The sequence below is a fragment of the Carlito syrichta genome, unplaced genomic scaffold (assembly GCF_000164805.1).
Source record: "Carlito syrichta isolate Samal-C Ts95f unplaced genomic scaffold, Tarsius_syrichta-2.0.1 Scaffold305651, whole genome shotgun sequence".
In the NCBI taxonomy this organism is placed as follows: Eukaryota; Metazoa; Chordata; class Mammalia; order Primates; family Tarsiidae; genus Carlito; species Carlito syrichta.
In genome coordinates this window covers 228,732-251,054 of record NW_007249747.1, presented here as the reverse complement: position 1 = coordinate 251,054, position 22,323 = coordinate 228,732, and the positions used below count along the sequence as shown (strand labels likewise).

General features: G+C 40.4%; 1 protein-coding gene across 1 annotated transcript in view; it reads left to right on the top strand.

Annotated features, from left to right (window-relative positions):
- TTC3 (tetratricopeptide repeat domain 3) overlaps positions 1–18,261 on the top strand; it is a 147,452-nt gene extending 129,191 nt beyond the window's left edge. The window contains exons 39-46 of the mRNA XM_021714458.1: positions 570–670; positions 4,173–4,263; positions 4,655–4,756; positions 9,724–10,082; positions 11,661–11,787; positions 11,989–12,117; positions 16,395–16,487; positions 17,749–18,261. Coding sequence (XP_021570133.1) covers positions 570–670; positions 4,173–4,263; positions 4,655–4,756; positions 9,724–10,082; positions 11,661–11,787; positions 11,989–12,117; positions 16,395–16,487; positions 17,749–17,823 — 1,077 coding nt within the window. The 3' untranslated portion in view covers positions 17,824–18,261. The remainder of the gene's footprint in view (positions 1–569; positions 671–4,172; positions 4,264–4,654; positions 4,757–9,723; positions 10,083–11,660; positions 11,788–11,988; positions 12,118–16,394; positions 16,488–17,748) is intronic.
- The last annotated feature ends 4,062 nt before the right edge of the window (positions 18,262–22,323 follow it).

Genomic DNA, 22,323 nt, shown 5'->3' with positions numbered 1-22,323 from the left:
CCCAGGCGGGTCTTGAACCCGTGGACTCAGGCAATCCACTCACCTCAGCCTCCCAAAGCATCGGGATTACAGGCTGAGCCACCGAACCTGGCTCTTGCAGTGATTCTTATGAAAATGGCCAGTTAGCTTGTGGGAAAGCCTAAAATTTTTTAAAGCATGCCCCAGAGATTTTTGATACCCTTATTGAGAACTTCTCTGAGGCTTTTCGATCGCAGAGGATGCAGCCTCAAGTGTTCCTCTGCTGGGCCCCAACCCCTACTCACCGTGGACCAAACCATAGATAATGCACACTGGTGTATACATGCAGTTAACCTGGCTATGAGCTTGTATATGGCTTAAGCAGAAAGCCATGTATATAGTTTCATATCTACAAAAAGGATCATGTAAGGTACATAATTGTAGTGTCATTTTGTTGTTCTGTTTTCAAATCTCAAAGTTTAATAATCAAATTCAGGTGATTCTGTTGTAATGCTTCATTTGAGGAGAAATTGGAAACTGGTTTGGAATCCTTAAGACAGTTTCAGGATCTCATTGATAATATACCTAAATGTCCTCTAATCTCCTGGCAGGTATCTGTACTTGAAAACTGGAAGGAGAGTGAAGTGTATAAGTTACAGATCATGGAGTCACAAGCAGAAGCCTATCTTAAGAACTTGAAGCTAATGAGCAGGTAATATGGTCTCACGGGTGTTCTCTTTATGACATTGAGAAAATAAAGTGAGAAAACCATTTGAGAAAAACATTCATATTAGGCAGTACCATTTTATTTTTAATAGTTACACAATTGATACATGTTCAACTGTAGAAAAGTCAAAACATAAAAACACAAATGATAAAAATCATTCGTAATTCTAAATGGAGATATAACTAGTTAATATTTTGAAAAAAGTGTATTAAGTATTTGAAAATGAAAATCTGCATATTTTTTCCACTAAATAGCATATGGGAAACTTCTTTTTGTGTTGGTAATTACTTTTCTCCAACCTAATTTTGAAAGGTTGAATAGTATGTCAGCATACAAACTTGTCATAATCTATAAAATACTGATGTGGTGGGGTAGTTGAATTGTGAATTTTTGTTAATGTAAGCTGCAATGCAGTGAACATCCTTGTAGTTAAATCTTTGCACACATTTTGAGTCATAGCCATGCAATACATTTCTGGAATGAGGATCCCATTTTCTTTCTTTTTTTTTTTTTATCAATATTTTTTATTATGGTTTTGTGGGGTACAGTTAAGTTTTAGGTGTACAATTACGTTTCATTCAGGCACCCTGTTGATAAGAGGTGTTTCCCCTTCCCCAGACAGATATTTGCTACTGTTAATCCCATCCTCCTCCCCCCGCATAGTTTCCTAGTACTGTCAGTCATTTTCTTATAGTATTAGATTGGATGTCCAAGGTCCATTATATGAGTGATAACATGGGATACTTGGATATTTGTTTCTGTGGGAGGTCACTCAGTATTATAGACTCTAGTTCCATCCAGGTTGCTGCGAAATTCATGATTTTGTTCTTTTTTATGGCTGCGTAGTATTCCATCGTGTATATGTACCACATTTTTTTAATCCAGTCCTCTTTTGATGGGCAGCATGGTTGTTTCCAGGTTCTTGCTATTGTGAACAACACTGTGATAAACATACGTGTGCAAGTATCTTTTTTATAGAGTGATTTGAGTTCTTCAGGGTATATTCCCAGTAGGGGGATTGCGGGGTCATATGGGAGGTTGATATTTAGAGCTTTTAGGAATCACCACACTGCTTGCCACAGAGGTTGCACTAGTTTACACTCCCACCAACAGTGTAGAAGTGTTCCCTTTTCACCACACCCTCTCCAGCAGCTGTTATTTTTTGAGTTGTTGATAATTGCCATTCTGACTGGAGTTAGGTGGTATCTCAGTGTGGTTTTGATTTGCATCTCCCTGATGATTATTAGTGAGGTTGAACATTTCTTCATGTGTTTGTTGGCTGCTCGGATGTCCTCTTTTGTGAAGTGTCTGTTCATATCTTTTGCCCATTTGATAATGGGGTTGTTTGTTTTTTTCTTTTCAGCACGTTTTAGTTCCTTGTAGATACAGGATGTTAAGCCTTTGTCAGACCTGGTGTTGGCAAATATTTTTTCCCAGTCTGTAGGCTGTCTCCCTGCTCTCTTGTTGGTTTCTTTGGCCTTGCAGAAGCTTGTCCCACTTGTCTATCTTCTCTCTTATGACCTGTGGGTTTCGGGTTTTGTTCAGGAATTGCATGCCAGTTCTGATTTCCATGAGGGTATTTCCTTCATTTTCTAAGGTTCTTATGGCTTGAGGTTTTAAATTTAGGTCTCTGATCCATTTGGAGTTAACTTTTGTGCATGGGGATAGATAGGGGTCCTGTTTCAATCTTCTACATGTGGTCAGCCAGTTTTCCCAGCATCATTTACTGAATAGGTTCTCCTCTCCCCAGTGGTAGGTGGTGGAGGCCTTGTCGAAGATGAGTTGGTTGAGAAATTGAGGTTTTGCTTCTGGAATCTCAATTCTATTCCATTGATCTATATGCCTGTTTCTATACCAATACCAAACTGTTTTGATGATTACCCATCAAATTACCAGCAACATTCTTCTCAGACCTAGAAAAGACAACACAGGAATTCATATGGAAACACAAACGTCCAAGAATAGCCAGAACAATCCTCAGCAAAAAAAAACAAAGCAGAAGATCCCATTTTCAAGGTTTAATTTTTTTTTTTTTTTGACAAATTGCTTTCAATAATAGCTGTTATTCAACAGTCTTCATGACAGAGTTATGGGAATGTCACTAAAAACTATATTCACATATGTTAAATTTTTTTCAACTCTCCACACAATCTTTACCTGTTTTTTTTTGTTGTTGTTTTTCTTTGTTTGTAGAATCAGGTTTCCCTGGGAATCCTATAGGGTCTTGTTCACTCCAGCATTTAGCAATTCTCCATGTGGGTTTCTGCATATGGGATTGCTTTTCATCTGGTCCTTTTATCATGTTCCATACACAGATTTTGTTTTTTTAAATCCCAGGTTTTTCATCCTTCCTGATGCTTGCTTTTTAATTCAATTTCATGCCCTCCACATTGAACCATAGATTGCGTGTATCATGAAAAAAACATTTTAGTGCATAGTTCTTTATTTCTTCATTTTCAAAATAAAATTTTTTTTCATGAGAAAACTTTTCTGATTGGCTGGGCGCGGTGGCTTAAGCCTGTAATCCCAGCACTTTGGGAGGTCGAGGTGAGAGGATTGCCTGAGCCCATGGGTTGGAGACCAGTCTGGGCAACTTGGTGAGACCTTATCTCTACAATAAATCAGAAAGTAGCCAGGCATGGCAGCACTTGCCTGTAGTTCCGGCTGCTTGTGAGGCTAAGGCAGAAGGATCACCAGAGCCCAGCAGGTTGACACTGGGGCGGCTGTGAGAGTCCCTCTGCACTCCAGCCTGGGCAACAGTGAGACTTCATCTCCAAAAAAAAAAAAAAGTGAACTATTAAGCTGATTCAGATTTTAGAACTAGTACAGCTGAGGTTAAGACTAAGAGGTACTCAAATGCTCATGTAAAGCACTCACCATAGGTGCATCATGGCTCATCTGGGAAACAAAGATGTCTCAGACTTGTTTTATCTAGTAGTATTGACTTTGTTCCAGTAAGCCTTATGGTATTGGGAATGCCATGTAAACTTTGCCTATTCCATCAACATACAACAAAATAGAAAAGGGATAAAAAGAATGTTGCTTTTTCTTTAAGAGGTATAATGATTCTCACCATACTCACAGATCGGTAGTATTTTTGATCTTGTCGATTAGGAATAGTAAATTTGTCTTCTCCAAAAATCAGATTCATAAGGTGAGGAGATCATAAATAAGGCCCATTCTTTATTTTTATAATAGGGTAGGGATTTGATTGTTTCAGTCTACTTTTTAAAAAATTTAATCCAAAGGCAACCTTTAATGTTAAACATGATATCCAATGAGGAATGGTCAGATTTTCAAATTTGGGGAAATAAGTTAATTTCAGGAGAATATTTGCTCACTGCCTCTTAGTTCTGGGGGTTTGTTGTATCCAATAAAATTTCCTAAATGCCTCTAGAGGTTAGTTGCAATTCTTTATTTAAGGGCTTTTATGTTTTTCAATTTCTAAAATAGATATAAGCAGTTTCATATTTTTCTACTTTTTCAGTGATTCTGCAGCATGTCCTGACATGGAATCTGAAAAACATTCATGGGAATTGTTTCTTTCTAATGTTACAAAAGAAATTGAGAAAGCAAAGGTAAGTTATTAAGAAACATTTTCTAATTCTGTCAAATATTTATGAGAATTATAATTCTCAGGAGGCTAAGTGTCATACTGAAACCATTTATTTTTAGATCTGTTAATGGCAACAATTTATGTGTTTTTGAAAGTATTACAAATTTTTCATAGAAGTAGTGATATTTTCTTAGTTCGGTAACTATCTTAAACTCTGTCCTTGATTGATAAGATTAGAGAAGTTATGTTTGATAAAGCTGTAGAGCATTCTGATTAATGAGGTCTTATTTTGAACTTCCTCCTTTACAAAACAGTTATGTTTCTTGGAAAGTGTTGACCATTTGTAATGTATACTAAGAAACAAAGTTTTAATTGACATTGCGGTTTTCCCACTCTTTCCCTTCTATCCACAGTCTCAGTTTGAAGAACAAATAAAGGCAATTAAAAATGGCACTCGGCTCAGTGAACTTTCTAAAGTGCAAATTTCTGAGCTTTCATTTCCTGTCTGTAATATAGTAAGTCTATCACGTCTTACTTATTTTTTTTTCTTTTGACCATAATGTCTTTCTTAACTGGTCAAAGTAGTTATCTGTTGTTTCCTGGGAGTGAGGATGAAATGGAATAGTAATTCCTACATGTTTTCATTATTGGTACTACTGGTTAACCTTTTAAGCTTTATAACATTCTTATGTAAATAGAAAATCAGTTTTTCTGTATCCATGTATGAAGACAGGACTTAGGTGAATATACTGTTAGCATTTTTTCTATTACTTCCATGTCTTCCTTTATGTATGCTGGACTGTGTGTAGCGTGTGTGTGTGTGTGTGTGTGTGTGTGTGTGTGTGTGTACATGTACATGACGGGGGACCCAAAAAAACTCAGAATTTATCTATAAAAATTTGTGTACTTATTCTTACATGTTTAAAATTAAGCCATCTTCAAAGTACTTTCTGTTTGATGCAATACACTATCAAGATGCTTTTTCCAGCTGGGCACAATGGCTCATACTTGTAATCCCAGGACTTTGAGAGGCGGAAGTAAGAGGATTGCCTGAGCCCAGGGGTTCAAGACCCACTTGGGCAAGCTTGGGCAGCCTCGTCTCTATACTAAATCAGAATTTAGCCAGGTGTGCGCCTGTAGTTCCAGCTACTTGAAAAGCTGAGGCGGAAGGATCACCTGAGTCCAACAGGTCGAGGCTATAGTAGCCATGAGCTTGCCACTGCATTCTAGCCTGGGTGACGGACTCCAGCTCAAAAAAAAAGAAAGAAAGAAAGATGCTTTTTCCACTGTTCAAAATGGCTTTTGAACTTGTCTATTTTGATGCCTTTTAGTGCTTCTGCCATTTTTGGTTTCACTTCTACATCAGCAAAATGTTTATCTTTGAGGATTTTTTTCATCCGAGGAAATAAAAAAAAGTCACTTGGGGTGAGATCAGGTGAATAGAGTGAGGCACGAGGGTCATGCTGTTTTTGGTCAAAAACTGCTGAACACACATTGTGAGGTAGGCAAATGTGTTCCTAAATCACTCATCATGAAATGGGCAAACATGTTGAAAGATTCTCCAAACAAAAATTCACTGAAGCTGAAAGCAGCCTCTCACAACAATGCTAGCTGGTATACTGATGCCAACAAGTTCCTAGAACACTACCTAGCATGGGAAGCCTGTAATATAAGAGGCCTGCCCTCCAAAAAATGATTCTGTTTTTTTTGGGGGGTCACCCCTTATATAGATATCCTGCTTTTGAACAAATAGTCCAGGAGTAGGAGATGCCTGTGATTTAAGCAGGGCCCTCTCTATTTCCACCCTGGATTATACTCTTATTCCTAGATATTTGGGGGCATAAGCCCAAAATCTAAAAATTAAGGTATTTCCTCATCAAATACAGAAACCGTTGTCAGTGAGACATGCAGGGTTTTGTTGGTCTTGCGTATCATGTTTTACTATTAGTTTAAGGTGTTTACTGAATCTTTTAAATAGCGGTGATTGCCATACCCAGTCTTTATTTTAAGATATGCAGCACAGTAAAGAAAAGCATTCATTGTATTTTGGGGACTTTAAATATGGCTAAACCTAATGTCACTTTCTTGTATTCTGGGGTACATATTTCTTAGATTTGGGTATGGAGCAGATGGTCCATAAATACTAAATAAAAATGAATTGAGCCCACAGGAGATCAGACTATAATAATTTAAGGAAAGGCCAGGCATTGTGGCACACACCTATAATCCTAGCACTTTGGGAGGCCAAGGCAGGAAAATTGCTTTAACCCAAGAGTTCAAGACCAGTCTGGGCAACACAGAGAGACTTTGTTTCTATCCCCTCTTTCCCCCCCCAAATAAAAAAAAATTAGCCAGGCATTGTGGCAGGCATCTGAGTCCTAACTATTCGGGAGGTTGAGGTGTAAGGATCGCTTGAACCCAGGAGGGCAAAGCTGCAGTGAGTCGTGATCATGCCACTGCACTCCAGCCTGTATGACAGACCCCCCAATCCAAAAAAAAGAAATTTAAGGAAGGACTCTGTTAAGGGGTTGATTAGAGATAGGTTTCAGACTGTTTCAGCATGACAGTGAAATCTTCTGGTTCCCAAAGACTGAGGAGACAATTTACCCCGGCACCTGATTTGCACCCTCCTGCTGTTACCAGATCTTTGCCTGGGCTGTTCCCCTACCTGGAACACCTTCCTCATTCTCTACCTCCTGCCTTCTCCTGAAAGCCCAGTCAGGGGCTGCCTTCTTCTGTTGGCTCTTCCTTTGTGGCCCTTCTGTCACATGCTTTAGATCTTGTCAACTGGGATGGCAGGCTCCTCCAGTCAGCCTGGTCTTGAGTGTCTCTTTCTTGCCAGTACCTTTTACACTAAGGATTCAAACTTACTGGAATTCATCTGCAAAAAAAAAAAAAAAAAAAAAAAGGTATAGGTGTGAAAAAGTGTGACCACCTTTAACTGAGTAAAATATTCTGTTGAGAATTTTTTACTCAATTTTTCCTCTCTATTGAACCGAGTAAGAAATAGTTTATTTAGAATTGAAGATCACTTCTCATGGTTTTTCCAAGTTCTTAGAGCAGATGAGGGAAGAGAAAACTCTGTATCTCAATAAGATGTTTTACTTATAGTTGGTAATTCTTGCTTATATAGTTTTACAAATACTCAAAAAGAATTTTCTTATCCAAAATTCTGAAAACCTCTACTTGTCAGGAGCTTGAGTAATAAGTATCCTTAAAAATAATTTACATTGTGTCTCATTTCTCCCTCATTCATTCATGGGGTATTTAGTGGTGATCAAGATTAGATGTAGGCTGTACCCTTAAAGTACATGTGAGCTCGGGAAAAGGCAGACTTTAAATCCATAATTACCAGCAGAGGGAGTGAGGTTTTCAGTAGCAGAATGCTAGAGCAGCATAAATCAGGGGGCAGCAATCTAATCTAGAGGTATTGGTCTCAGTAGAATATTTCCAGTTGCAGGTGTTAGTGAGACAGATTAGGAATTTACCAGGACTGACAGCAGCTGTGTGTCTGAGGAGAGTCAGAGTGTTCCAGTACATTTGGAGGTGAGAAAGATAGAGAACATATTCTTTCATGACTGTAAAGGAAGTTCAGTACTACAGAGGAGGCTATAGAAGTCCCGAGGGGTCAGAGCCAAGGGACCCTTATTTTTTAAGTCATGTTAAGGCAGTGTGGACTTTTCTGGCTTCACTAGGAAGATAATGTAGGTCTCAGATAAAGGAACATCAGATTTGTACAGTATTCCTTCCTTATTCACAGTTTGTTACCTGTAGTCAATCACAGTTCAAAAATATTAAATGGAAATTCTAGAAATACACAATTGTTAAGTTTTAAATTACACACTGTTCTGAGTCACGTGATGAGTTCTCACACTGGCCTACCCAGGACATGAATCCTCCCTTTGTCAGCGTCTCCACGCTGTAGCTGCGTCTTGCCTAGAAGTCACTTAGGAGCCTTCTTGGTGATTAGATCAACTGCGTGATATCAAAATGCTTGTGTTCAAGTCACCCTTATTTTACTTCTTCATGGTCCCAAAGCATGAGAGTATTGATGTTGATCACCCATATATGACAAAGAGAAGCCATAAAGTGCTTCCTTTAAGTGAGAAGGTAAAAATTCTCCATAAGGAAATAAAAAGTTTATGCTTAGGTTGCAGAGATCTATAGTAAGAACCAGTCTCCTATCCATGAAATTGTGAAGAAGGGAAAAGAAATTCGTGCATAACATTTATATAGGGTTTGGTATTCTCTGTGGTCTCAGTTATCTGTTGGGGGTCTTTGAATATATCCTCCAAAATAAGGGGGAACTATACTTTCTGAAGATGAGTTTGTGGGCAGAGTGGAGTAGGGGAGGGGGTTGAATGATTTCTACCGGGCTTGATGGGACATGGCAGAGGGAAGAGAACAGGAGTGAAAGGTGTTTAGTTAGAGGGGTACAGGTGAAGGCAGCATGCTCCTCACAAGATTGGGGTACTCCGTGTATGTATGTAGAGTCGAGGATGAGTCCAGGCTTCTATCAGTGAGTTGGTCACTAGGGGAAGCACCAGCTTGCGTGTGGAGTTTGAGTTGCCTTGGAATCATCATAGATTTGCAGGTTTGGATTTTGGAAAGTTATATTCTAGTAGGTGTTAATTAGCAGTGAGGGTGTAGTCATTGGGGCCTGAGAGAATGTGAAGGTCCTAGGAGAGTGTCGCAGACAGCAGCGTGGGGAGGAGCAACAACTTTTTAGGCTCAGGCAGAGGCCGAAGAACAGCTGCAAAGGAGCTCTGGGCTGTGGAGACACAAAGGCAGAGGAGACAACCATTAGAGGGGTGGAGACAGCTTTGGAGAGTGTCGAGTCAGTGATTTTTTTGATCGGTCAGCCATAAAGTGTACCTGGGAAGGGGAGAAGAGTGACCAAGTAGAGGCTGAAGGAGGGCCAGTAGGTAGGAAAAATGTTCTCAGGCAATTTTTCTAATTTTATAGAGAAATAGTGAATTATAGAGTTATTTAGAAGTCAGAGTCCTCCAATCTCATTCTGACAACAAGTTACGATTAATATTTTTTTTTTGAGTTGGAGTCTCACTCTGTTGCCCAGGCTGGAGAGCAGTGGCATGCTCAACCTGCTGGGTTCAGGCGATTCTTCTGCCTCAGCCTTCCAAGTAGCTGTAACTACAGGCATGCGCCATCACGCCCGGCTAATTTTTTGATTTATTGTAGAGACGAGGTCTTGCCAAGTTGCCCAGGCTGGTCTCGGAACCATGGGCTCAGGCAGTCCTCTCACCTTGGCCTCCCAAAGTGTTGGGACTGTAGGCATGAGCCATTGCTCCTTGCCAATAATTCTTTTAAAACAATAATATTTAATGTATTCAAGTTGCCTGTGCACTGGAGCCTCCTGGCTTCATTACAGTCATGTGTGTTCATCAGGCTTTGTCTGGGTGTTTCTCCTCTCAACTCAAGGAAAGCACTAAATGATCCAACTGCTGTGATATGTTCTCCACAGATTCATCCTAAGTTACTCCTTGAGTCTTTAGGACGTGATGATCAAGAGCTTGTGACTTCTGCAAGTGACGGGACTGGAAACCACACAACAGTTCTGAATTCCAGTCTGCTCTCTGACAGTGACTGCCCGGTGGAGGCTCCTTCCATGCCATTGCCGGAGCCACCCTTGGGTCAGCTTGAAGTTGCTCAGCCACCAGGGCCAAAGAGGACTGGCCAGGCAGCTTCATCAAAGCTAAGCTCTGTGGTCAACCAGAAACCACCTGTCCCTCAAGGACGTGCTACTTGTTCAAGCCAGTCTCCAAAAAAGCCATTCAATAGTATTATCGAGCACCTATCAGTGGTATTCCCATGTTACAACAGGTATGAATATAAAACTTCTGTGACTCTGTTCAATACTTTATTGAACTGAGGTTTCCTGATCAGAGAGAATCGGGCCAATTAGGAACTAACTTGGAAGAGATTGCATGATTGATTTGCTCAGAAAGACAGGTGCTACATTTCTTTCTTTTTGTAAGTATTGAGATGAGCATTCTCAAATAAGTGCGCTTATGTGCGTATCTAGACTGAAAACATTGTCCACTGGGTAATCAGCACTAGTTAGAACCCCTGGCAATTTACTAAGATTTTGATGAGATCAATAACATTCTGAAACTAGTTGTTATGGAATCAGGAAATTAACTGCAAAACAATAGTTTTGTATCATTTTGGGATACAAATAGGTATAGCAAACCTTGTTAGATAGATGTCTGATTCATTAGAGGTGTAAAGTTGAAAAGACTAGATGGAGTCTGATAGTGAATGAGGTGTATAGACATGTTAATAAGAGGTCCTTATGAATGTGGGGAAAAACCACTCTTACTGGGCTCAACAAGAGTTGTAAATAGGGTTGAAGATCGTTGCAAGCTCTTCAGTTGTGTTTCTGCCTCCACCTCTGGTTTCTACTTTTCAGGTTGGTATGATGGGGACAGAGGTGCCCCTTGTCTCTGCTGGAAGAGAAAATGAAGTAGAGGCAGTGTCTGGGGTATAGTTCGTAACAGAGGACTCTGCACTCAGGAACGACCCTCTGTGCCTGCACTGTTGTTTCTGTTTCTGAGATCATTTTAATTACAGGCTTTGAAATTTAAATTTGGACACAAAGTGTCAGTTAAAATTAATTGACCAGAATTAATGTTTTATTTCTGTAGAGTCCTTCTCATTTGAAAACAAGTATATTTTGTCTGCACATGGGCAGTCATGCCTCGGTTTGAGAAATATTCTAAGTTTTCTCAATAGCAATTGCTGTGCCAGTTGTAAAAATAATCAGGTACCAGAAGTACCCTACAAATAAAGTTGTTTGCAATCCTGATTACTCTTGGCAGAATTTAAACAATCTGATCAAATTGCATCCTAATTTTCTGAAAATTAAAAAATTGGGGGTGCTAGTGAAGCAAATAGCAAGCTTCTGTTGACTAGGTATAACTCCCATCTGATGGTACTCGTGAAACTTTCAGCCTTTGAACCCTGTTTAGATTTTTCAAAGGAGGACGTCTACAAAACTAGTTATATCTCTTGGATAGAAAGAGATTTTGTTGATTTCAAGTCAACACCAACAGTGTGTCTGATTGTTCAGTGTTTTTCTTAAAGCTATGTACAAAGCCAGCTCTCTAAATAGAAAATGGATATCCCAAATAGATCTAGATATATACTGTTACTTTGAGATTCTATTGAAATAAATATTTAGAAGTAATATTGAAATTTTCATAACTACTTGGAAAGAGTAAGTCTACCTTGAAATAGTTCTGCTTTTTGTATAGTTACTATTTTTTTCATGTGGTTTACAGATCTGTGTATATTTGTTTTTGTTTCTTTGGTTTGGGCTGTTGTATTAACACATAGTATTTCTTAGTAGTAGAAAAACATGACTTTCTGTCATCATTTATCACTCACTTTGTCTTTCAGCACTGAGCTTGCTGGTTTTACTAAAAAACTGCAAAACAAAAACAAGAACTTACTCTCAGGATTGAGTATTGATGAAATTGTCCAAAAAGTGACAGAACACATTCTAGATGAACAGAAAAAGAAAAAGGTATTTTATTCAGTACAATAAAATATTCCACTTCATCGTCATTTATTTATAAAGTATGAGAATCATAAAATTTTTTTTAAAGTTTCAAACCAAAATGTAGAGAGCAATTTAGCAGAAACAGAAGGTGGTCAAGCCTTTAAGGTAACTGAACTTTGCTTCCCTCTTGTGCCCTCCCCTTCCCACCCTCTGTTATCTCTGTAGCCAAATCCAGGAAAGGACAAGATATCGGAGCCCAGCTCCGCTGCCTCTGTGAACTCCTCCCAGAGCCCACCCTCAGTGACTGTGGGACTATCACTCAAAACTAAGGGGAAGAAAACAGAAGATGTCCATGTGAGTGTTATATGTAATAGTTAGTTTTGTTTTTTAAGGCAAAACAAGAAGGAAACAAAATTTTAATCCATGATTTAACCCCATTCTTTTCATTTCTAGACCTTTTTTTTGAGTTGTAGTCTCTCATTCTGTTGTCCAGACTGGAGTGCAGTGGTATGATCACAGCTCACCACAGCCTCAAACTCCTGGGCTCAAGCAATTCTCCTGAGTAGCCACCTTAGTAGCTGGTACTACAGCACCACCATGTCCTGCTAATTTTTAAAATTTTTTTGTAGGGACAGGGTCTTGCTATATTGCCCAGGTTGGTCTCAAACTCTTGGGCTCAAGAAATCATTCTGCCTTGGTCTCCCAAAGTGCTGGTATTATAAGCATGAGCCACAATGACTAGCCTCATTTCTAGACCTAATTTGTTTGATCCTAAAATTAGAAACTGAATTCCGGCATACTTGAATGTGTCCAATTATAGAACAGTGAGTGAATGACTGAGGTTGTGGTCTCTGCTCTGATGGACACCTTGGGGCCCAATGTGGAGAAAGAAGTTCCTGCACACAAGTGAACAGAGCTCTGACAACCCTGGGAGAGCCGGGCCTTCTCTCCCCCACCCTTGGTTAACTGCAGATGGTCAAATATGTTAACTTTTTACATCCAGTGTAGTATTTTGAATAGTTGGGGAAAATCGTTTTTGAATAATTTTCTTCTATGTAACCATGAACTTTGGAATCACACAGACTTGGTTCCATCACTTAATGACAGTGTGAGCCTGGGTAATGTTTGCTTGCCATGCTGTGGTCTGGATCGAATGTGCTTGAGAAAAAGACTGTTTTCTGCCCTTGCCTCTTACCTCAAGTGCCTGAGAAGGGACGCTGTAATGAGCTATACTGCCTAGAATTTGTTATGTTGACTTATGTTGTTTATTTTCCTTTTAGACAGTAAGAATGTTTGCATTTACATGGAACTTCTCATTTAAAAATATCTGTGATTTGAATTGATAAGACATTATAGTTGTCATTGTGTATAATAAGGCAATGCTGGAAACTGCAGCAGGGACCACAGGTACAGTTGAAAGGGCCTGTCACCTGTGTGGCTCAGGGCTAGGACTCCAGATGGAATTCTGGTGAAGAGCACATTTTCCCATTTGTCCAACTACAGTGTCAGAATGTAGCTGACATCAGTAGGAGAAGAGTTGCAGACCCCATAATATTTCCAGCAGGGAGCCAGCAGTACAAGTTACACAGTCAAGAGTACTGGTTTGCTAACTTGAGCTTCCGTTGAGTCTTTTTGTAAACTTAGTTTTTTATTCCTCCTGTACATTTCCACTTTCCACTACCCTTTGTAGATTTTCCATACCACACACATTCAGCTCCCAGAAGGTCTTATTTCCACCCTCATCCCACTGAGAGAATGTATGTGCCTGTGGATTATTCCTGCAAGACCTAGCCCTACCTCTCCAGGGGTTTCTCTGATGGGTCCTGTGCTCTGTGACCCTTCAGCCAGGCAAAATTCCCAGGCTATTCCCTACTGTGTGTGTGTGTGTGTGTGTGTGTGTGTGTGTGTTGTTGTTGTTGTTGTTGTTGTTGTTGGCCACACCCCACCCCAAGAGAGACTGTGATCACTTGGAAAAGAGAGGTTTCTTTCTGCTTCAGGTTGATGCTTAAGGCAATTAAGATATAAAAACTGACTTAAATTTTACCAAACTGTATGAGAAAGATATATGTATTGAAACAGGGACTTAATTTTATAATCATAGGTAGTTTGTTAAACATTTTAAAGAATTCTTTTTAAATTACAAAAATAGCCGGGCTCGGTGGCTCAGCCTGTAATCCCACACCTTTGGGAGGCTGAGGTGAGTGGATTGCCTGAGCCCACGGGTTCGAGACCCACCTGAGCAGCTTGGCGAGGCCTCATCTCTACAATAAAATCAAAATGAGCTGGGCATGGCAGCGTGCGCCTGTAGTTCCAGCTACTTGGAAGGATCGCCGGAGCCCAGCAGGTCGAGGCTGCAGTGGCCAGGAGCGGCCACTGCACTCCAGTCTGGGTGACAGAGTGAGACTCCAACTCAAAAAAAAAAAATAATTACAAAAATAATACCTGCTTGCAATAGAAAATGCAAATTAAAAGGGCATTTTAAAAACCCACCCTCTAGCTGGGCACAGTGGCTTATGCCTATAATCCCAGCACTTTGGGAGGCTGGGACTGGAGTTTTGCTTGGGGACTGGAGTTTTGCTTGAGCCCAGGAGTTCAAGACCGGCCTGGGCAACATACGAGACCTTGTCTATACAAAAACATTAGCTGGGCATGGTGGTGCTTGCCTGTACTCAAGAAGCTGAGGTGGAAGGCTTGCCTGAACCCACAGGTCGAGGCTGAGGTGAGCTGTGATTGTTCCACTGCACTCCAGCCTGGGCAATAGAGTGAGACTCTGACTCAAAAAATAATAATAAGCCCACCCTCTAACAAGTATTATTGCTTTGGTATATATTTCTCTAAACTCGTTAATGCATGAAGATGTGAATTTAGTAAAAACTGAATACTTTGAAAGTCATACTTTTTGTGTCCTTTGAGGGAGGATTTTTGGGGTTTTTTTCTTCAATTTTTGTCACTGTGGTTGTCCTTTTTTATCTTTTATTAGAAATATACTGTGCCCAGCTGGGCTTGCTGGCTCAGCCTGTAATCCCACGCTTTGGGAGGCTGAGGTGAGTGGATTGCCTGAGCCCGCGGGTTCGAGACCCGCCTGGGCAACTTGGCGAGACCTCATCTCTATAATAAATCAAAAAAATGAGCCGGGGGTGGTAGTGCGCACTTGTAGTTCCAGCTACTTGGAAGGCTAAGGCGAAAGGATCACTGGAGCCCAGCAGGTCGAGGCTGCGGTGGCCGGGAGCGGCCACTACAGTCCAGTCTGGGCGATGGAGTGAGACTCCAACTCAAAAAAAAAAAAAGAAATATACTGTGCCCATCTTTTCTAGGAAACAGTCAAGTTAACTATAGATTTTTTTTTTTTCAAACTAAACCTAGCTCCCAAGCTTTTGAGATGGCATTGAGGAGGCCTTCACCTGCCCTTTCTTTGGACTGATGCCTCCATTTCTTCCCTTGAGTCATGGGCAGCAGTAGAGGAACAGGGACCCTCATTCTGCAGCATCTGCCCCATCTCTGCCTGGACCAAGTCACACCTTGGGAAAGACAGCAAAACCCTGGACAGCAGTTCAAGGTCTTCTCAGCCTATGGATGCTGCCTCTAGCAAGCACTCCTTGAACTTGATCCCACTGCCTGGGCTGCCTGCATTCATTCAGTCACTCAGCAGAGGTTTTTGGAGCATAGGTTTGAGCTAGGTTTCTAACCAGCTACTAAAGACACAGATAAAACTCATTTCCTGCCTTAAGGATGCTCAGAGTTGAGTGGAGTTAGTGTGGAAATTAACGGAGCAGTATGGAGTAAGTGCTCTGAGCTGTGGGAAGATCGCTGGGCCCGGTGTCCCCAGTTGCACTTAGGTCTGCTCTCACATCGAAAATACTGTCTGTGCTCACCAGACTGTGAGCCACTGGAGACCGGAAACCTTCCATTCATCTCTGTGTCCAGTGCCTCACACAATCCCTGACCTTGGATGTTTGCCAGATGAGCCATCAGTTTGTTTTGTTTTGATTTGTGCAAGTAATCCATGTTCATAGAAACTTTAGAAAATAGTGAAGAAAAAAATCTCCCTTACAGGGGTAACCACTGTTAACATTTTATATATCATTCCAGACTCTTCTAGGCATCTGTGTCTACATACATTTCCTTTATATTTAGAAAATTGAATTATATGATGCATACTGTCTGCATAACCTGCTTTTTTATTCAGCAGTCTGTGTGGGCTAGCTTTCTATGTCAGGGATTGTGGACTTCCATCATGATTTTAATTGGCCACACGATACCCTATTGTGTGGACGTGCTGGAATTTACTATCCCCCAACTGTTAGATAATTAGAGAAATGATTAATTTGTAATATTAAGTTAGTACCATACTTTAGGGGTGCTATGAAATAAGTAGGCATTTGTGGTATTTCACTTGAGAATCTGTTAATCACATAAAATAAATTTTTTCTCTGAGAAAATTAGAACTTTAACAGTATACTTTTATTTTCGTATTTTTATATTTTTCATAAGAAATGCTATTTAAAAATAGTTTTCTCAGTCTGCTTAGAAAATATTTGAAGGCCACTTATAGGAAGAACTCATGTCACTTTTTAAAATGTAGTTTATTCTTTATTTTTCAATATGTTTATTCAGTATGTTTGTTTCTACAGGCATCTGGTGCAAGTTCCTGTGAAATATGCCATGAAGTGTTCAAATCAAAAAATGTGCGTGTGCTAAAATGTGGGCACAAGTATCACAAGGGGGTAAGAATTCTCTCTTTGGCCATCCTTATCCCATGCATTGTGGTTTTATTCAGCAGTCTGTATGACTAACTTTCGTGTCAGGGATTGTGGACTTCCATCATGATTTTAATTGGCCACATGATAGCCTGTTGTATGGATGTGCTGGAATTGCATTGTGACCATCAGGTATTTTGAAAATTAAAGAATGTTCTAGGCATCAATGTTTCTCTATTTTGAACCGTTTTATTTGTAAACTTCCCATGTCAATATTCATTGTCTCCCTATTTGAAGACTGGTGTTGTGGGAGGGGCAGGGTTCCTGAGCCCTGGCACGTGCAGCTCTGCAGATTGTCCTTTCCATCATGCCAGGTAGAAGAGAACATCAGCTCCAGTGACTTTCTGGTGCTGAGATTCAAAGTAATATTAGTTCCTTGAAAGGTGATTTCTTACATGCATGACTAAGTAGATAAAACAATGTAATCGTTTTGGCTTTTTTTTTTTTTTAGTGTAATCTATGAAGTCAGTTTAACATTTTAGAGAAGAAAAACAGCCTCTCTGGGTCCCTTATGCCTGACAGTGGGAGAATCCATCTTGTACCCTTCTAGGATCTGTGTGTTAACTGATCTTGGTGTTCTGGGAGCTATGAACATTTGTCCTGCACCCCTTCTGCTGGGTTAGAACAGATTAAGTCTCTGCCATGTGGATTTATTAATCCTTTAGAAAAGGATAGATACAGCATACCTACTAGAAGGAATTGAGACAGCTTGCAGTGTCTCTTCTGCATGGTCTCATGCCTGGTCTCTCCAATTTTCACACACCCCAACCATGTGGACAACAGTAGGCCGAACAGGAGCAGCAGGGAACACAGTATGCAGGCTGGTGGGCTGTTAGAGAACTAAGGACTAAGGCCAGGCAGAGGGATGTACTAAGCCTCAAGTAATCAGGTCCAAGAGTCAAAAGATGCCAGGCTTTGAAAGTCAGGGCCACTGAAGCTGAAGAGCCAAGACTGGACCTAGGGTGCAGGGCAAGGCCACTGCTGAGGCCAGGTCAGAGACCCAGAGTATTCATGGGTCTGATTCTGAGGCGGGATTATTTGTTCCTGGGACATTGTCCACACTCCTGGCCTGAGCAAGCACTGGTGTCCCTGGGTCCTGGGCAGCTCTAGTCCCGAGAGACTTCAAGGTGAGATTCGCCATGCCTGCCAAGGAGTCCAGCAGCACTGGCAAGTTCAGCTTCCTCATAGTCCTGAAGGCATCTCCTGATTTTGTCTACTTCTTTTTCAGTGCTTTAAGCAGTGGCTTAAAGGGCAGAGCACTTGCCCAGCCTGCCGGGATCATGATCTCCTGCTAGAAAAGTAGCCTGCAGTTTCTGGAAGAGGCCCCCACAGTGAAAATTAGGAACCATCTTTCTGCTACTCTAAGAAGTCACACTTCACTATGTAATTCACTGGCGTGTTGAATTGGAAGCATGACAAGTTAGTACCTTTGGCATAAAAAGCAAACAACATTTGAAGATCTTCTTACAATGTGTGTCTTAAAGCTAGTGCATGGAAATCTTTAATACAGTTGATACTAAGTAATTTCCTTACTCTGCTTAAACATTTTGATGATGGCCAAGTAGTGGGTAATAAATGACACACAAGCACATTCTTAGTTGTGGGGGTTGTTGTACAGGGCCTTCTGAGGTGGGTGGCTTCTTTTGGAAAGTGCCCAAAGATTCATATCTCCTCTTCATGAAATACCATCTGTTTGGGATTTTTCATTTCATTCTTTTATTTTTCCTTCATAGATTTTTTTTTTTTTTAAGTTGGAGTCTCACTCTGTCGCCCAGACTGGAGGGCAGTGGCCCCTCCCGGCCGCCACAGCCTCGACCTGCTGGGCTCCGGCAATCCTTCCGCCTCAGCCTTCCGAGTAGCCGGAACTACAGGCGCACGCTACCATGCCCGGCTGACTTTTTGATTTATTGTAGAGATGAGGTCTCGCCAGGTTGCCCAGGTGGGTCTCGAACCCACGGGCTCAGGCAATCTACTCACCTCAGCCTCCCAAGGCGCGGGATTACAGGCTGAGCCACCGAGCCCGGCTCATAGATTTTTTTTTAAGTGTTTATTGTTCGTCTTTTAAAGATGTAATCTGATTTTTGAAAATCATTTGTAAAACACTTTTTAATTAATGTCAACCAGGAATTTTTACCCTGAAAGTTGAAGCTGTGTATTCACTATACCAGCCACACATTTGGAACTTATTATTTAAATACTCAGCTATTCTAATTAGCAGCATTTGTTCTTTGTGAGTCAGTCAACAAGTGCTCGGGTTTCTCCACCCAGCACAGGCTAAGCACCCCACAGGCTTGTGCAGAAACAGTCACCATCGTTTTTCTTCCTTATCCCACCACAAAAATAGAAACTATGTCATTAGACAATCTTGAGGTATCTGTGTTACAGTTCTGTGTTTGACATTTGTGTAAAGTAATGCATGCAGTCTTGTACTATGATCTTAGAACAAAACTGTAACTGCTTTAGAAACCACACACACACACACAAATATCATTTTGTGACTTATAGACAGTGATAAATACAGAAACATGAATTCTGGACACATTCCATTACTCTCAAACTTGAAGGATCAAAAAATGTTTTTCGATGTGTTCTTTGTTTCACTGGAAACTTAGAGTCATGATTTTATGAGCTGATTTGCCACCTTCCTTTGCCTTTGTACACCATGAATTTTGATGTCTTAGTGACTTTCACAGAAGCTCACTCCTTAATTTGAAACATTCTCCATGGTGGTCCCTAAATCGTTGACTGCATATTCATAAAAATTGAGATCTGTGTATGTTAAAATACACAGGAACCAGTTTGTAGCAACAAGTACAAAGAAGGACATCTGTTGAGTGAGACAATGTGCTTTGTACATAACTACAGATACTTGTGAACATGCCTTATATTTGTCTAGTAACTGTCAGAATAAAGAGCATTCTAAAACAGCAGCAGTTTACTGTCATTCTTATCCATTCTTAGAAAATTCCAAAATGCATTTGACTTGAAAACGTAGGGCATGTATGTAATGCTAATGTTTAAAAAATGACTTCACATTTGGAAAGGGCAGCCACAGCCACGCCATGTATGTCTGAGGAGTCTGACCAGGGATCTTAGGACATTTTAGAGCATGGGTCACAACATTCCTTTGTGACTAAATGAAGGTTGCCAACTCAAGTTCACAAGACTGACCACTTAAATTTATGAATGGAAAGTTTATACAATGATGATAGACGGTTTGCTATTTTATTTTAGGCTCAAGTGAGAGATTTTTCATGTGAATTCATGAAAAGATATTAAAGGTAAATTGCATTCCTCAGTGCCTTTGGTTGTTAAGACATCTGTGAATTTATGGACTACTGAGACAAATCAGTGGGTTTCCTTTTTAGAGGAGTTTCTGGGTATGCTGAGCATTAAAAGATGATTGGAGAAAGCAAATTTTTAAAATCCATCTTTTGTTTATTCAAGTGTATTTAAGATAGTATCAGTATATATATTTAATCTGATAGTATTTAATTTAAAGCAATGACTATTCTTGAAGAATTTAGATTTTTCTCTGCTGATTGCTTAATCTGTATTAATAATGGATAGTCAAATATAAAACTGAAGTGGCGCCCTAGCGATACAAAATGTTACTACAATTTTCAAGTAATTTCAAAGACTATAGAAGTCCCCTACCTGCCAACTTATTCGTGTTCAATCTCCACACACTGGTTTCAGGCATCCACTGGGGGTCTTGGAACATACCTTCCTTGGATAAGTGGAGGACTGTGTGTGTGTGTGTGTGAAGTGTGGAGGCAGGTGGTCACAGTGATCAGTACAGCAAAAACTGAAGTAATAAAACTGTTTTAGAGTAGTTTTTCAGTCAGATGACTCTGGAGAAATGGATTAAAGAAAAAGGTAGAAGAGACAGTAGCAAAGGTGGAAGTTCCTTCAGTCAACATGAGACATGTATTCATGAGGCTGAAAAAGCAAAGTCAATAAAGTGATAGAATGGTTTTCAGAATGAGGACCAGAACACATCTCCAACATGACCTTTCATGAAAGAAATCTGAAATATATTTAGGTATTTTAAACACTTGTGCAACAAACTTAATTTTTAAAAGAATTGGTTATTAGTCATGTCTAGTTCCTTTTTATTTTCTACTCTTCACTGACATGATCAGCTAAGAGGAGATGTCCATGTTCAGATAGCCATATACTTTTAAGTGCTTTGCTGAGAAGAATGGGCAAGGCCTACCATGGATACTCGTGAAAACTGGGAACCATTCATTCAGCAACTATGTATTGAGTACCTGCTTTGTGCTGCATACCAGGCTAGATGTGTTGACACAGCAGTAAATGAGACACGGAGCTAAGCGTTGTTAAGATTAAGGACCTGGAAATTGAATAGGGAGAGAGTTTGATAGTAAGATTAGGAAGTAGCATTTCCTCAGTGCAGCCTAGCCTGTGTAACACAACAAGCGGTGAAAAGAGCAAGAAGAAATCAAAACACCTCGAAGTTATTTTGGAAAATAACAGTCTTGTTCCTGAGATCTCCCTGAATTGACTTAAGGAATATTATGATTCTACAGTAAAGGATAATTTCACCTGTGGCTTTCTCAGATTACTTTCATGAGCAGTTTTGAGTCAGCCTTTCCTCTTCAGTTTGGGTTTAGGATCAGAGCCCTATGGTGGGCTCACTTGGGGGATTGCACTGGTGCATCAGAGGGGCATAGGCAAGGCCAGCCGTGGTGGAGGTGTGTGATCCAACCTCGGCTTAGGATGAGAACTGTCAATTATTCCATCATCACCTCCACTCTATATTGTCTCTTCCTAGTCCCCATTTAAAGGTGAAAAAATATCAGATATTGTTTACCAAAAATGCAGAAATTAGCACTAGTAAACTACTAATCAAAATCCTGGTGAGCCAATCAAGTCAGATTGATAAACCATCAAGTCAGAAAAAGATTTTTAGCTAAAATAAGAATAATTTTGGGTATCCCTATGGAAAGAAAGGAAACTTGACCTCTCACAGCATACACAAACATCAGTTCCAAATGGATTATAGTCCTAAATACGAAAAGTAATGCAGCTTCTATAAGAAAACAGACTATCTTCCTACCCTTGGAATAAAGATTCATTAGGAAACAAAAAGTCCTAGGCATAAAGGACATGAACAGAACTTTTCAAAGGAAGACATTGAAGCTGCCAATAAATATGAAAAAATGCTCAGCCTCACTAATCAGAGAAATGCAAATCAAAACTACCATGAGCTACCACCTAACACTAGTCAAGATGGCTATCATCAAAAAGTCAAAAAACAAGCCAGGCTCAGTGGCTCAGCCTGTAATCCCGCTCTTTGGGAGGCCGAGGTAAGTGGATTGCCTGAGCCCGCAGGTTCAAGACCCGCCTGGGCAGCGAGATCTCATCTCTACAATAAATAAAAAAGTCAGCCGGGCGTGGTAGCGCATGCCTGTAATTCCGGCTACTGGGAAGGCTGAGGCGGAAGGATCGCCGGAGCCCAGTAGGTCGCGGCTGCGGTGCCCGGGAGCGGCCACTGCACTCCAGTCTGGGTGACAGAGTGAGACTCCAACTCCAAAAAAAAAAAAAGAAAAGGTCAAAAAACAACAGTCACTTGCGTGGCTGTGGAGAAAAGGGAACACTTGCTTCTGCACTGTTGGTGGGAACGTAAGTTATTTCAACCTTTGTGGAAAGCAGCATGGCAATTTCACCTAAAAGTTGAGCTTCCGTACGATTCAACAATCCCTCCTCTGGGAATATACTCAGAGGAACATAAATTGTTCTATCAAATGAGACTCCAACTCAAAAAAAAAAAAAAAAA